The 13,661-nt window shown below is 41.1% G+C and overlaps 1 protein-coding gene across 1 annotated transcript in view; it reads left to right on the forward strand.

The window, feature by feature from the left end:
- The window catches only part of BRWD1 (bromodomain and WD repeat domain containing 1), a 121,127-nt gene that overhangs the window by 27,415 nt on the left and 80,051 nt on the right, over nt 1-13,661 (forward strand). The window contains exons 8-9 of the mRNA XM_053903070.1: nt 27-248; nt 12,172-12,272. Coding sequence (XP_053759045.1) covers nt 27-248; nt 12,172-12,272 — 323 coding nt within the window. The remainder of the gene's footprint in view (nt 1-26; nt 249-12,171; nt 12,273-13,661) is intronic.

The raw sequence follows: 13,661 nt of genomic DNA on the forward strand, positions 1-13,661 counted from the left end.
TTATTTTGGGGTATGTTTTTTCTTAGGGTTCGGATGATTGTTTGGTGAAGATTTGGTCAACACACAATGGCCGCCTATTATCCACATTAAGAGGTCATTCTGCAGAAATTTCAGATATGGCGGTCAACTATGAGAATACGATGATCGCTGCAGGGAGCTGTGATAAGATCATCAGAGTGTGGTGCTTGAGAACTTGTGCCCCGGTCGCTGTGCTCCAAGGACACACGGGGTCAATCACATCTTTACAGGTAAACTAGGTTCAGTGTGCATATATGTATATGATCTCCTTTTCCTTTGAAACTCTTTCTCCTCAGAGGTGACAAATAGTAAGATGCTTAGCAATTGTATGATCTGTTTTAGTAACCAAGAGAAATGTAATTAATCATACCTCCATGACTCTTGGAAGGGTGATGTAATGTCTAATGCAGTTAGAGCTTTACAGGAAGGCATGATGGATGACGTATTGCTTCTTTTAGGCTTACTGTTGAACTGGGGGAGTGTCGCTTACAAACCTGAGGCTACATTAATGATTTTTCTACTTTATTTTTTATTCTTTGAGAGAGAGTGTGTGAGTGGGGGAGAGGCACAAAATTAGAGAGAGAAAGAATCTTAAGCAGGCTCCATGCTCATTGCAGAGCCCGATGTGGGGCTCGATCCCATGACCTTAGGATCATGACCTGAGCTGAAATCAAGAGTTGGACGCTCAACCAACTGAGCCACCTGGGCACCCTGATTTTTCTACTTTAAAACCTGTGGAGTTTGCTGAGTTGATTAAATTTGTTGAAGTATATTTAAACAATTTTTTCACTTTATTGTGGAAGCTAATTTTGCACATACACAAAGTAGACTCATATGAATCCCTAAGTGCCCATGGCTAGTTGTTCCCCAACCACTTCACTTTGTACCTAAAGCAGATCCTAGATTTCATATCATATCTTCTGTAAGTAGTTCAATATGTCTTTCTAAAAGATGAGGATTTCTTTTTAAAAAACACAACCAGGGGCGTCTGGGTGGCTCAGTCGGTTAAGCATCTGACTTCAGCTCAGGTCATGATCTCGTGGTTCGTGAGTTCGAGCCCCGTGTTGGGCTCTGTGCTGACAGCTCAGAGCCTGGAGCCTGCTTCAGAGTCTGTGTCTCCCTCTCTCTCTCTCTGCTCCTCCTGCACTCATGCTTGCTTTCTCTCCCTCTCTCTCTCTCTGTCTCAAAAATAAATAAATGTTAGAAAAAAAAGCAACCAAAACATTATCATCATACTTCCTTTTTTCATGTTCAGATTTCCATTTGTCTCATAAATAGAGTTACTTTGAGCAACCGGACAAAACCTGTACCTTACAATTGGTTACTGTCGATAAAAAGAAGCTTAAAACAAATTGCATTCCCTTGCCCAACTTTTAAAACCCTTTACAGTAAGTGTCTCTGTTGAAAGAGTTGGGTTCCCACAGTTTGGCTGTTACTGCTTGTATCCTTGTAGAGCAGCTCAGTATGTCCCTGTATTTCCTGTAACTTGGATGTTGGATCCAGAGCAGTAATTCTGTTTAATGTAGGCCTGGATCACGTGGAGGCCTTGTTTCAAGCACAGATCGCTAGGCCTCACCGCCAGAGATCCTGACTGAAATGGTGGAGGTGGAGCCTGAGAATTGGCATTCCTAATAAGTTTCCAGGTTCTCCTCCTCCTCCTCCTCCTCCTCCTCCTCAGGCTACACTTTCAGGATCATTGATCCAAAGCCTTGATCACCTTGAGGTGTACGCTCTTCTAGGCGTGAAATGTCTGGGAGTCTCTCTGTAGTAGCCATCGACGATACTGCCTTAGCTCCATTAGTTCATTCGGAACTGAAAATGGTGCATTTGGATCATTATTTCGAAAATCACATTTTGTTAGGAGATAATGACTTGTGAGGCCTTTTAAGGGACATGGGTGCTTCTGATTTGAATTTGGATAAAACTGGGGGAGTGGTTCCGTTTTCAGGTATGAATTCACCCAGGCTCTGTGCTAAGTGGTCTCCAAAGAGATTTGGTGTGAAGTCTTGTGACAAGAGAGATTTTTTCCTAAACTCTTCTGGTCAGTTTTCTTGAAGGATAGAGACAAGAAACTTATTTTTGAATGAAGACAACCGTAATCGGGATAGTGTTATATTTTGAAAATTTAAGCGAGATTTTGGTGGACCTATTTATTTTAAGGCAAGGAGTGTAATTGTTTTCTGGAAGACTGTGTTTCACAGTTAATGTTTTGTTATTTCATATGAATTTATAAGCAGTATAGCAGCAAATGAGAAAACTTCTAGTACTCTGTGCTGGTGTCTGTCCTAAAACCATTATGGAGTCCCGCACTGTGAAAGTGGAGCTCTGGTCTTTCCTGAGGCCCATTCTTTGGTAATGGGGCCACGTGTGGTTATCACCTACTGAATATACCTGAGAAGTCTGGGTGGTAGTAAGCTTTTATACATCAGAGGTCATCTGTGCTTGCCAGTGGTTACCAAAGTTCACAGTCAAACAGGTACACAGTTTTAGTTATTAATCTTTTTCATGTTCTTTGCTCTGTTGTTACTGGCATATAGAAAACATTTTTAATTTTAGTAAAGGTTTTTTTCTTCCAATTTGTATTGAAAATGTATACAAGTCCTATCGTTTGCAGAAAAATGAGCACATAAGAAAATAAGCCTCCATGATCTTACCATCTAGAAGTAGTCACTGTCAGTATTTTGGTGTACACGCTTAAGGGTAGCATCATGTAGTGTCGTTGGATATAACTTACATTCTCAAAAACATTAAGATTAGTAGAACCAGAGGTAGAACCTTTTGTCTGTCTGAAAGAACAGTAAATGAACATTCCGCAGGAGTGAAAAGACATAATGTATAGCTCGTTTGGATTAGCTTTCTTTTACTTATTTACTTATTTTTATTAAAAAAAAATTTTTTTTAACGTTTATTTATTACTGAAAGACAGTCAGAGTGTGAGCAGGGGAGGGGCAGAAGGAGAGGGAGACGCAGAATCCGAAGCAGGCTCCAGGCTCTGAGCTGTCAGCACAGAGCCTGACGCGGGGCTCGAAGTCACAAACCATGAGATCATGACCTGAGCTGAAGTTGGACACCTGACCAACTGAGCCACCCAGGCGCCCCTGTTTATTTTTATTTTAAAAATTATTTTATTTGGGAGCGAGAGTGTGTGAGCAGGAAAGCGTGGCAGAGGGAGAATGAGAGAATCTTAAGTGGGTTCCGTGCCCGGCCCAAAGCAAGCCTCGGTCTCACAACCCTGGGATCATGACCTGAGCTGAAATGAAGAGTTGGATACTCAACAGAATGGGCCACCCAGGTGCCCGTGGCTTTCGTGAAGAAATACGTGAGGCACTAATAAGAGCTTAGAACGTCAAGATATGGTAGGTAAGGAAAGGGCAGACAGAGGAGCCTTGAGTTGTAAGGCATTCGCCGATTCCACTGGGGGTGCCTGAAAAGCCTAGTAGAGTATTTGACACACTGGTAAGATTGGAGAGGAAATATTTTGGAAATCCCTACACAATTTATGTGTAGCTGCGTTTGCAACTAATTAGAATAGAAAAAAATTACAGCAACTGGAAATTCCATGTGTACTTGGAATTCCTGAACAAGAGGACGAGAGAGAGTGGAGCAGAGCTGCACTTGAAGCGATAAGAGCTGCGAAGTTTGCAAAATGCGCTGAAGAAATAGAGCCACGGATTGAAGAAGCACTAAGGACCCTGAGCAGAAGAAACATACGGAAAACTGAAGCTAGTGAACGTGGCCAGCAAACTTGTGTTTGGTTTAATTAATTAATTAACTGAGTTTATTTTTTGAGGGAGAGAGAGAGAGAGCGCAAGCAGGGGAAGGGCGGAGAGAGAGGGAGAGAGACAGAATTCCAAGCAGGCTCTGCACTGTCTGTGCGGAACCCCGTGGGGCTCGAAGTCACGAACCATGTGATCATGACCTGAACTGAAACCAAGGGTCGTTCGCTTAACCAGCTGAGCCACCCAGGTGCCCTTTCATCACAATAAACCTTTTAAAGCCAAAGAGAAATCTTAAGGTAACCAAAAGGAAAAATAAGCAGTAAGGCTGATGATTAGTTTCTCAGTAGAACAGTGGGAGTTGATAGACAAAAAAAAAAATGCTCTTTATTATTTTTTATTATTATTTTTTTTTATCTTAGGTAGAGAACACACCAGTGGCAGTGGGGGGAGAGAGGGAATCCCAGGCAGGCTCCGTGCTCAGCGCTGGAGCCTGATGCAGGGCTCGATCCCGTGACCCTGGGATCATGACCTGAGCTGAAACCAAGAGTTGGATGCTCAACCGACTGAGCTATTCTGGTGACCCCAAAGAAGTGCTCTATTTTTTTTTTTTTTTTTTAATGTTTATTCATTTTTGAGAGAACGTGAGCAGGGGGGTGCAGAGAGAGAGGGAGACACAGTGTGAAGCAGGCTCCGGGCTCTGAGCTGTCAGCACAGAGCCCGACGTGGGGCTCAAACACACAAACCGCAGGATCACGACCTGAGCCGAAATCAGATGCTTAACCGACTGAGCCATCCAGGTGCCTCAAGAAGTGATCTTTCTGAAGTGCTGTTGGGGTGCCAAGCTGGCTCTGTTGGTAGAGTGTGCAACTTCGTCTCCGGGTCGTGCGTTCAAGCCCCACATTGGGTGGAGAGCTTTAATGAAATAAAGACATAAAAATAATCTTATATTTGGGTTTATTTAAAATTAATAAAGTGGTAATTGACAGTGACTATCAAGCGTTCTGAACCCATCAAATCTGTCACTGAAGCTCTCTAAACACAGTTTCAGAAGTCTCCCAGCAGTGGAACAGGGGATTTCTAAATAGTCTTCTTTAGGCTGAGAGGGAAATGTGATCCTAGGCTTGGAGATGCAAGGATGAATGAAGAGTTTTAAAAAAAAAAAGTGCGGACAAATGGAAGAAAGCACCAACTATATACAACAGGTATATGGGTTTAAGGGTTTATGGGTTTAAAAATCTTAGAAACAATTGGGGCGCCTGGGTGGCTCAGTCGGTTGGGCGTCCAACTTGAGCTCAGGTCATGATCTCAAAGTTCGTGGGTTCGAGCCCCGCATTGGGCTCTGTGCTGACAGCTCAGAGCCTGGAGCCTGCTTCGGATTCTGTCTCTCTCTCTCTGCCCTTCCCCTGCTTGTGCGCGCACTCTCACGCGCGCGTGCTCTCTCTCTCTCTCAAAAATGAATAAACATTTAAAAAAATTTAAAAATATAGAGACAGCCGAACTAGCAAATAATAGCAATAGGGCTTGTATGTCAGCAGGAGGTACCTGTAGTATTCTGACATCTTTGCGTCGAGAAGTGAAAAATACAAGTTTACATAAGACTTAATAAGATGAAGGTGGATTTAGTAATCTCTAAAATAGCAAAAGAAATGTAAGAGGGTGTAGAACAAGCAATAGGGGGGAAATATGGAATAATAGTAATAAAAAAAGGGCAAGAAAGGAGGGCAAAAGAAAGTCGGGAAGTGCTGGAATGTTACCAGGCTGTCAGCAGACAGCAGTGTGTTCACGAGCACTTCACGTACAAGTGCATTAGGTGGTTCCAGTGAGAGACAGACTTCAGACATAACTAAGAAACAAAACCCCGCCTGCGCTATGAGGCTAAGGGGAGGCTGGAAGTAAAGGATGGGAAACTCATAAACATTAACTGTAAGAATGCTGATACAGTATGCTAATATTAGATAATAGGCTTTAAGGAAATTACTATTTTTAGAGGTAAACGGGCAATTTGTAATGATAAAAACAGAAGATTGAGTTCTAAATTTAGTAACATGGAGTCAAAATACATGAAGCAAAAATAGAATTCATGGGGAAAAGTAGATCTCCATAATCATAGTGGGAGATTAAAACATCTCTGTTTCTCTCAGTAATTGAATGAAGAGTCTATACTCTTAAGAAACATAGAGGCGCCTGGGTGGCTCAGTTGGTTGAGTGTCCAACTTTGGCTCAGGTCATGATCTTGAGGTTGATGAGCTTGAGCCCCACCTCAGGCTCTGTGCTGACAGCCTGGAGCCTGCTTTGGATTCTGTGTCTCCCTCTCTCTCTGTCCCTCCCCTGCTCGTACTATGTCTCTCTCTCTCTCTCTCTCTCAAAAACAAATAAACATTTAAAAAATTATAAAAAAAGAAACACAGCTTTGAACAACATAAATAATGACTTGGATGCCACATCGAAACATTGTGTATAATATCAGCATCATTTCTTTACAACTGTAAGTGGGGTGTTTATTGTATAACTACTGTCCGCATTCTGACCCTTTAAGCAAGTTCTCAGCAAATTTGAAAATACTGAAATCATCCTAAGTATATATTCTCTGACAGTAGTGAAATTAAGCCTGAAATTATTAACAGCTAGAATTAATAGCAGAGTAATCCTCACATTAAGCAATATTCTTTTATTTTATTTAAAAAAATTTTTTAATGTTTATTTTTGAGAGAGAGAGGAGAGAGACAGAGCATGAGTGGGGGAGGGGCAGAGAGAGAGGGAGACACAGAATCTGAAGCAGGATCCAGGCTCTGAGCTGTCAGCAGAGAGCCTGATGTGGGGCTCGAACCCACAAACCGTGAGATCATGACCTGAGCCAAAGTCAGATGTTTACCCGACTCACCCACCCAGGTGCCCCAAGCAATATACTTTTTTTTTTTTTTTTATTTTTTTTATTTTATTTTTGGGACAGAGAGAGACAGAGCATGAACGGGGGAGGGGCAGAGAGAGAGGGAGACACAGAATCGGAAACAGGCTCCAGGCTCCGAGCCATCAGCCCAGAGCCTGACGCGGGGCTCGAACTCACGGACCGCGAGATCGTGACCTGGCTGAAGTCGGACGCTTAACCGACTGCGCCACCCAGGCGCCCCTAAATAACCCATGTGTCAAAGGAGAAACCACAATAAGAATTTGGGAATACTTAACTAATTATTAATGAAAATATTAGGTTCTTATCTATCATGGAATGTAGAATTCGATAGCCAGCCACCAAGATGGTGCTTGGTGATTTTTGCCTCCCTGGACTCATGCCCCTCGATAAGTCCCCATGTCGAATAGCGTGGACATGTCTTTTTTCTTTTTTTTAAGTTTATTTATTTTGAGAGAGACTGGAAGAGTGTGAGCAGGGGAGGGGCAGAGAGAGAGACTCCCAAGCAGGCTCTGCACTCAGCACAGAACCTGACGTGAGGCTCGAGCTCACAACCATGAGATCATGACCTGAGCTGAAATCAAGAGTTGGATGCTTAACCGACTGAGCCACCCAGGCGCCCTGGGTTGACCTTACTCTCTTGACTCACTTATCTTGAGGGAGGTCAGCTGTCGTTTGGATAGGATACTCACAACCTTAAGGACAGGTCTTCATGGCAAACACCTGAAGTCTCCTGCCAGAGGCAAGGGAGTCTGCCCTTTCGGAAGCTGGTCGGACATCTCCTGCAGCCTCGTGAGACCCTGAGCTGGAACCACCTAGCTAAGCTTCTCTGAATTCTTGACCCTTAAGAGACTGGGAGATAATATATATATTGATTTTGGTAGCTACGTTTTGGGGTAATTTGTTACATGGCATTGGATTACTAATACACAGCTGAAGCTGTGCACAAAGGGAAATTTATAACTCTCAATGCATATATTTTAAAAAGGTGAAATTCAGTGATCCACTGTATTTCTCAGGAAGTTAGAAAAATAACAGGAAACCATAGAGGATGAGTTAGGGAGATAAGTACAAAAATTAAGGATAGAAAACATAAGCATAACAGGATCAGCAAAGCCAAAAGTTCTTTGAAAGACTGAAAATGTTGGTATAAGATTGAGGAAGGAAGAAAAAAAACGTCACAAGTAACCATTATCAGCTTTAAGGGGGCATCTCTATAGACTCTTCAGACATTAAAAAGAGGATATCTTAAATGACCATATGAGAAATTTGAAAATAAAGATGCAACAGGTAAATACTCAGAAAAACACTTATGAAGACTGGCACAGAGAAGAAGAAAATCTGAATAGACCTGTAACTATAAATGCATTGACTCTACAGTGAAATTTCCTTATTTTCCTGTTAGTATTTCTGTTAAAAAAAAAGTTTAACCTGAATCTCATGAGGAAGTAATCAAATTCAAATTAAGAAACAGTCTGTGAAGTAAATCCATATCCTTCAAACATTTAGTTTCAACAAAGGCTAAGTCAATAAGTAAATAAAGTTACAAGGAAACTAAGAAAATAGTACAAGTATAAATGTGATATGTGAGCCTTGATTTGGATCCTGGCTCTAGGAGTCAAGAAAATCTATAAAGCAGTTTTGAGAAATGAGAAATTTCAGTATGAATTCTATATTACATAACAGTATTATGTTGATAGTAAATTTCTTGAGTGTTGACACATTTGTTGCATTTAAGGATTAGAGATTCAATATTCTTAGGAGACTCATGCTGAGGATCTTGGGCTGTAGTGTCATGATTCAGGTTCACATGGTTCACGTCTATCCACTTAACAGCAAGAGACAAGTATGGCACCATATTACATGTACATGTACGCTATACCAAGAGAATCCACTGAAAATGCTTTGACAGGTTACAATTTGTCTTACAAAATGATAGCTCTGGGACCAGATAGTGGTAATGGCTGCACTGCATGTGAAAGTAGTAAGTGCTGCTGAGTTCCACATTTTAAAATGGCTCAAATGGTGAGTTTTATGTTGTGCAAATTCCCCCTTTCCATAAATCTGTCTAAAATGCACATGTAATAAACACACAGGAAAGATTTGCATTTTTGGCAGTATTTTAATAAGGGTCACTAGCTACCTTTGACGAATGCATTCTTTAAAAGTAACATAGGGGCGCCTGGGTGGCTCAGTCGGTTAAGCGTCCGACTTCGGCTCAGGTCATGAATTAGCGGTTTGTGAGTTCGAGTCCCGTGTCGGGCTCTGTGCTGACAGCTCAGAGCCGGGGGAGCCTGCTTCAGATTCTGTGTCTCCCTCTCTCTCTGCCCCTCCCCACCCCCCCTACTCACTCACTCAATCACTCTCTTTCCTTCAAAAATAAACATTAAAAAAAAATTAAAAAAAAATAAAAGGAACATAGAGGCCCAGCATACATTAAACTTTGCCACCAGACAAGTTGTAGAAGCTGTGTTCCAGGCATATGTTATATACTGAATACTCAGAATTTGTAGATTTGGGGGCTCCTCGGTGGCTCAGTTGGTTCAGTGTCGGATTCTTGATTTTTGGCTTGGGTCATGATCTCGTGGTTCGTGAGTTCGAGCCCTGCCTTGGGCTCTGCGATGACAGTGCAGAGCCTGCTGGGGATTCTCTCTCTCTCTGCCTTTCTCTCTGCCCTTCCCCCTGCTCTCTCTCTCTCTCTCAAAATAAATAATAGACTTTATTTAAAAAAAATGTGTAGATTTCAGGAAACCAATTTTGACTTTGGAAGTAGCTACGCGAGATTGTAGTACAGAGTCATAAAGCTGCCAGGGACTTTGAGAAATCATACTTCTTATGTTTCCTTTATGCATAAGGATTTTCCTTGGAAAAATGAGACTCTTATTTTCAATATCCAGAGGTACATATTATGGTCATTGATGAGTAGCTTTGAGGATGATTAATGAAACATGGCTGTCAGTATATTGTATTTGAGGAATGTTGCTCTTACAAAAGGGAAAGCTTGAAAGGTTAAAAATATGCCTGTTGGGCATTAAAAAAAATCTCGTAAAAAGAAAACTCCAAAGCTGAGAGGACTCGCTGGTGAATTCTGTTAAAACTTACAGAATTGTTGAGAACTTAGTAAACCAGATAAATACAGAACCTATGTCCTAAAACCAAAACTTGGCTATAAACCATCAATAACTAATTAGCAAATATAACAGAAGAACATAAATCAATAGCAACAAAAGCCTTCATACACATAGGAGTAAACTTTACCAGGAAATTAGAAAACTCTTCATGAAGAGAGGTCTTAAAAAATAACGACAGCCTTGGCATTGGGTGGCGAGGGAATAGTCTGTTTTAGTGAAAATGTCTAGTATAGTATACTCCTGAATCAGAAGATTCAGTGCTGTAAAGATGTCATATCTCTCCAGATCATGGTATAAGGTTAGTGTGTTTATATTTGAAATCCCAGTTGCTTTGTTTTAATGGAATTTAGCGTGCCATCAAGTTCATTTAGGAGAGAAGATAAGCGCAAATAGCCCCCGCCTCCAACCTAACCCAAACAAACCTGGCAACTTTTGCCATGCTAGGTATTTAAAAATATTTTTGAAGTGTTACAGAGAGGACGGTATTGTGTCAAGCTAGGGACAGAGTTGTCAGTGAGATGAACTAGACAGCAACACCACTTGTGTACCTAAGACTTTGATTTAGTTAGAACATAGGAGACTTCAGGTGCAGTTACTTTTCTGTAGACATTCGGGTTTGGAATTCTTAAAATACCCTATGCAAAGTTACAAATTTTACTGTGACGTTTTAATTTTAATTATAAGAATATTCAGCTGTTAATATACCTTTAGTTATTACTTTTATATTTATTTATTTATTTACTTACTTACTTACTTACTTATTTTAAAGTTTATTTATTTTTGACAGAGAGAGAGGCAGAGAATGAGCAGGGGAGAAGTAGAGAGAGATGGAGACACAGACTCCGAAGCAGGCTCCAGGCTCTGAGTTGTCAGCACAGAGCCTGACGCGGGGCTCGAACTCACCGCGAGATCATGACCTGAGCTGAAGTCGGGTGTTCGACCAACTGAGCCACCCAGGCGCCCCTAGTTATTACTTTTAATGAGATATTCCCCAAAACTCAGTTTTAGTCTGCCTTCTGGAACATACCTGCTTAGATGTAAATGATCACTTTCAACATTTTAAAAAACCCTTCCTTTTCTATACTTGAAGAGAAGGAACTTGGAAAAAGCTTCTTTGAAGAAGTCTTAGATTCAAATCCTACCTCCCTTATAAAGTGTATAATCTTGGGAAAAATCATAAAACATAATAAACCGTATCTCTCTGGGATGTTATAATGATGAATAATTATGTGAATAACCTAGAAAAATTGCTTCTCAACTCTTCTTTCCTGTTAATGTCTACTTTGTTTGCTAAGCTCCTTTGTGTTGAATGCCTGGTGAGTCAGCAGGTGTGTTTCCTTCTGCATGGCTCTCCTCCCCGACCCTGGGGGGAAGGAAGGGACTACTTCCTTGCAGTGAAGGTTCTTGGATTTAACTGGGTTGATTCTTGGTGGTTTGTCTTATCTGTTTCCTTTCAGTAAATACTGTACACTGTTGTCTGATAAATTTTTGCATTTTACTTGAGAACAGCATTTACCTCTTGCTCTTACTGGGTCCAGATTCTCTACCATTTAACCCATTTCCCCACCACTTCCACAAACGAACACAGTAGTCCTATAGATATTTCCGTTGCTGTCGTATACCATAGTCCCTCTCACTTTTGTACTTTGGTTCATATTCTTTTGCCTGGTGTGTTTTTCTTGTTTTCTTCGTACCTTCCTTTCCATCTTTTAAGCCTTATTGGATGTCTCTGGTCCAAATTGATCTTACGTTATCTAGCTTGTTTGTGTGGCACAGTTGAACGCCCAGTTCTGAAGTTACCAGTATAATTGTTGTGTTTCCTTAGAATACTTTCATAGTTTTGTTTTTTAAATATTTGGATAATTGATCCACTTGGAATTTATCCTGGTCTGTAGTCTGAAGAATAGCTTCCAGATTGCTCTACGATTGGTAAATCATTTATGCTTTGATCCATCGTTTCCCCAACTGTTTTGAGACAACCCTTTATCTTAACTCTTCTATTAAGGGCCATTTTGGAGTTGATAATTTCTTTTTCCATTGGTCATTCTGACCCTGTACCTACCATGCCCCATAGTTTTAATTATTGAGGCTTTGTGATAAGCTTTCATATTGGTAGGACCAACTCTTCACGCTCTTCACTTTCTCTTTGCAAAAGTTTTTCTCTTTATTCTTGTTTGTTAGTTTTGACAGTAATCTTTTATTGAGATTGCATGACATTTACAAATGAGAGATAGACCTTATTTTTGTAGGTTATGATTTTTCACTCTACTGTCACCTGTATTTTGCAATGGTTATGTTTTACTTAAATTTGTGAGTTGAAATTAACTTTGAAAAACCATTAAACTATGACTTTAGTAGGCACTTAGGAAACTGAATTGTATGTGTTGTTCTTTTTCAGTTTAGCCCAATGGCCAAAGGCTCCCAAAGATACATGGTCTCTACTGGTGCTGATGGGACAGTTTGTTTCTGGCAGTGGGATTTAGAATCCCTGAAATTCAGGTAGGTGGCTCTAATAGTGTAATAAGTTTTCTTTTCAACTTTTTTTTTTAACGTTTATTCATTTTTGAGAGAGAGTGCGTGTGTGTGTGCAAGTGCGGGGGAGAGAAACACACACACACACACACACACACACTCACACACACACTCCGAAGCAGGCTCCGAGCCATCAGCACAGAGCCTGATGTGGGGCTCGAACCCACGAATTGTGAGATCAGGACCTGAGCTGAAGTCGGACGCTCAACGGACTGAGCCACCCAGGCGCCCCAAGTTTTCTTTTTCTTTTTTTTTTTAATTTTTTTTTTTTCAACATTTATTTATTTTTGGGACAGAGAGAGACAGAGCATGAACGGGGGAGGGACAGAGAGAGAGGGAGACACAGAATCGGAAACAGGCTTCAGGCTCCGAGCCATCAGCCCAGAGCCTGACGCGGGGCTCGAACTCACGGACCGTGAGATCGTGACCTGGCTGAAGTCGGACGCTTAACCGACTGCGCCACCCAGGCGCCCCCCAAGTTTTCTTTTTCTAATGTTACAGTTTAGTCTAATGAGATGAAGTCTGATTATAAAGTGAAGTTCTGTATTGTGGTTGCCTTTTTACTTTTTACTATTTACAGCATTAGTGCCTTATTGACTGTTTACTGTTTGCAATGTACTGTTTGGATGGTTGGATAGATAAAAGAATCAAGTTCTTCTATCTTAGAGGGCACATTCTATGGGGGAAAAAAGTGAGATCATATGAACATCTTGAAAAATGTTAGAAGTGTATAATTGGACATGTAGTCAGAAATTTAGGCAGGATTACTTAAGAGTCAGAAGACCTGGGTTGTAGATCTGTGCTGTCCAGGACAGTACCCGCCAGCCTCATATGACTGGTGAGCACTTCACGTGTGTCTGGTGCAATCGAGGAGCTGAATTATTAATTTCAGTTTAAAACCTGATACTTGATTCAGGTATTATAAAACCTTTAAGCGTATTTCAAACAACTTGAGTATGTGAATTAAGGTTTTATGAAATCTGAATACAGATCCGGTGTCTTTGGTGAAGAGATACAGTATGTGTGCCGTATGTTCTGGAAGATTTCGGAGATGTGATATGAACAGAATCTAAAGTTCTCATTAATGTTTTTATTAATATCGATGTGATATTTTGGATATATTGGGTTAAATGAAAGAAAACTAATCTTTTTACATTTAACGTGGCTCCGATAAAAATGCAAAGTTACACTGGGGCTTGCACTGTTTCTGCCGAGTGGCGCTGTCCCCTGGTGGTTGTGTTCCCTGTCCTACAGCCTTGATGGCGGGTTCACTTGCATTCTGGGTTTTAGTCCCCTCAGCTACAAGACTGGGGCTGGTAGGTCTGCTCTTGCTGTGTGGTAGCGTTCTTGTGAACA

The sequence above is a fragment of the Panthera pardus genome, unplaced genomic scaffold (assembly GCF_024362965.1).
Source record: "Panthera pardus isolate Hobbes unplaced genomic scaffold, ASM2436296v1 HiC_scaffold_16, whole genome shotgun sequence".
In the NCBI taxonomy this organism is placed as follows: domain Eukaryota; kingdom Metazoa; phylum Chordata; class Mammalia; order Carnivora; family Felidae; genus Panthera; species Panthera pardus.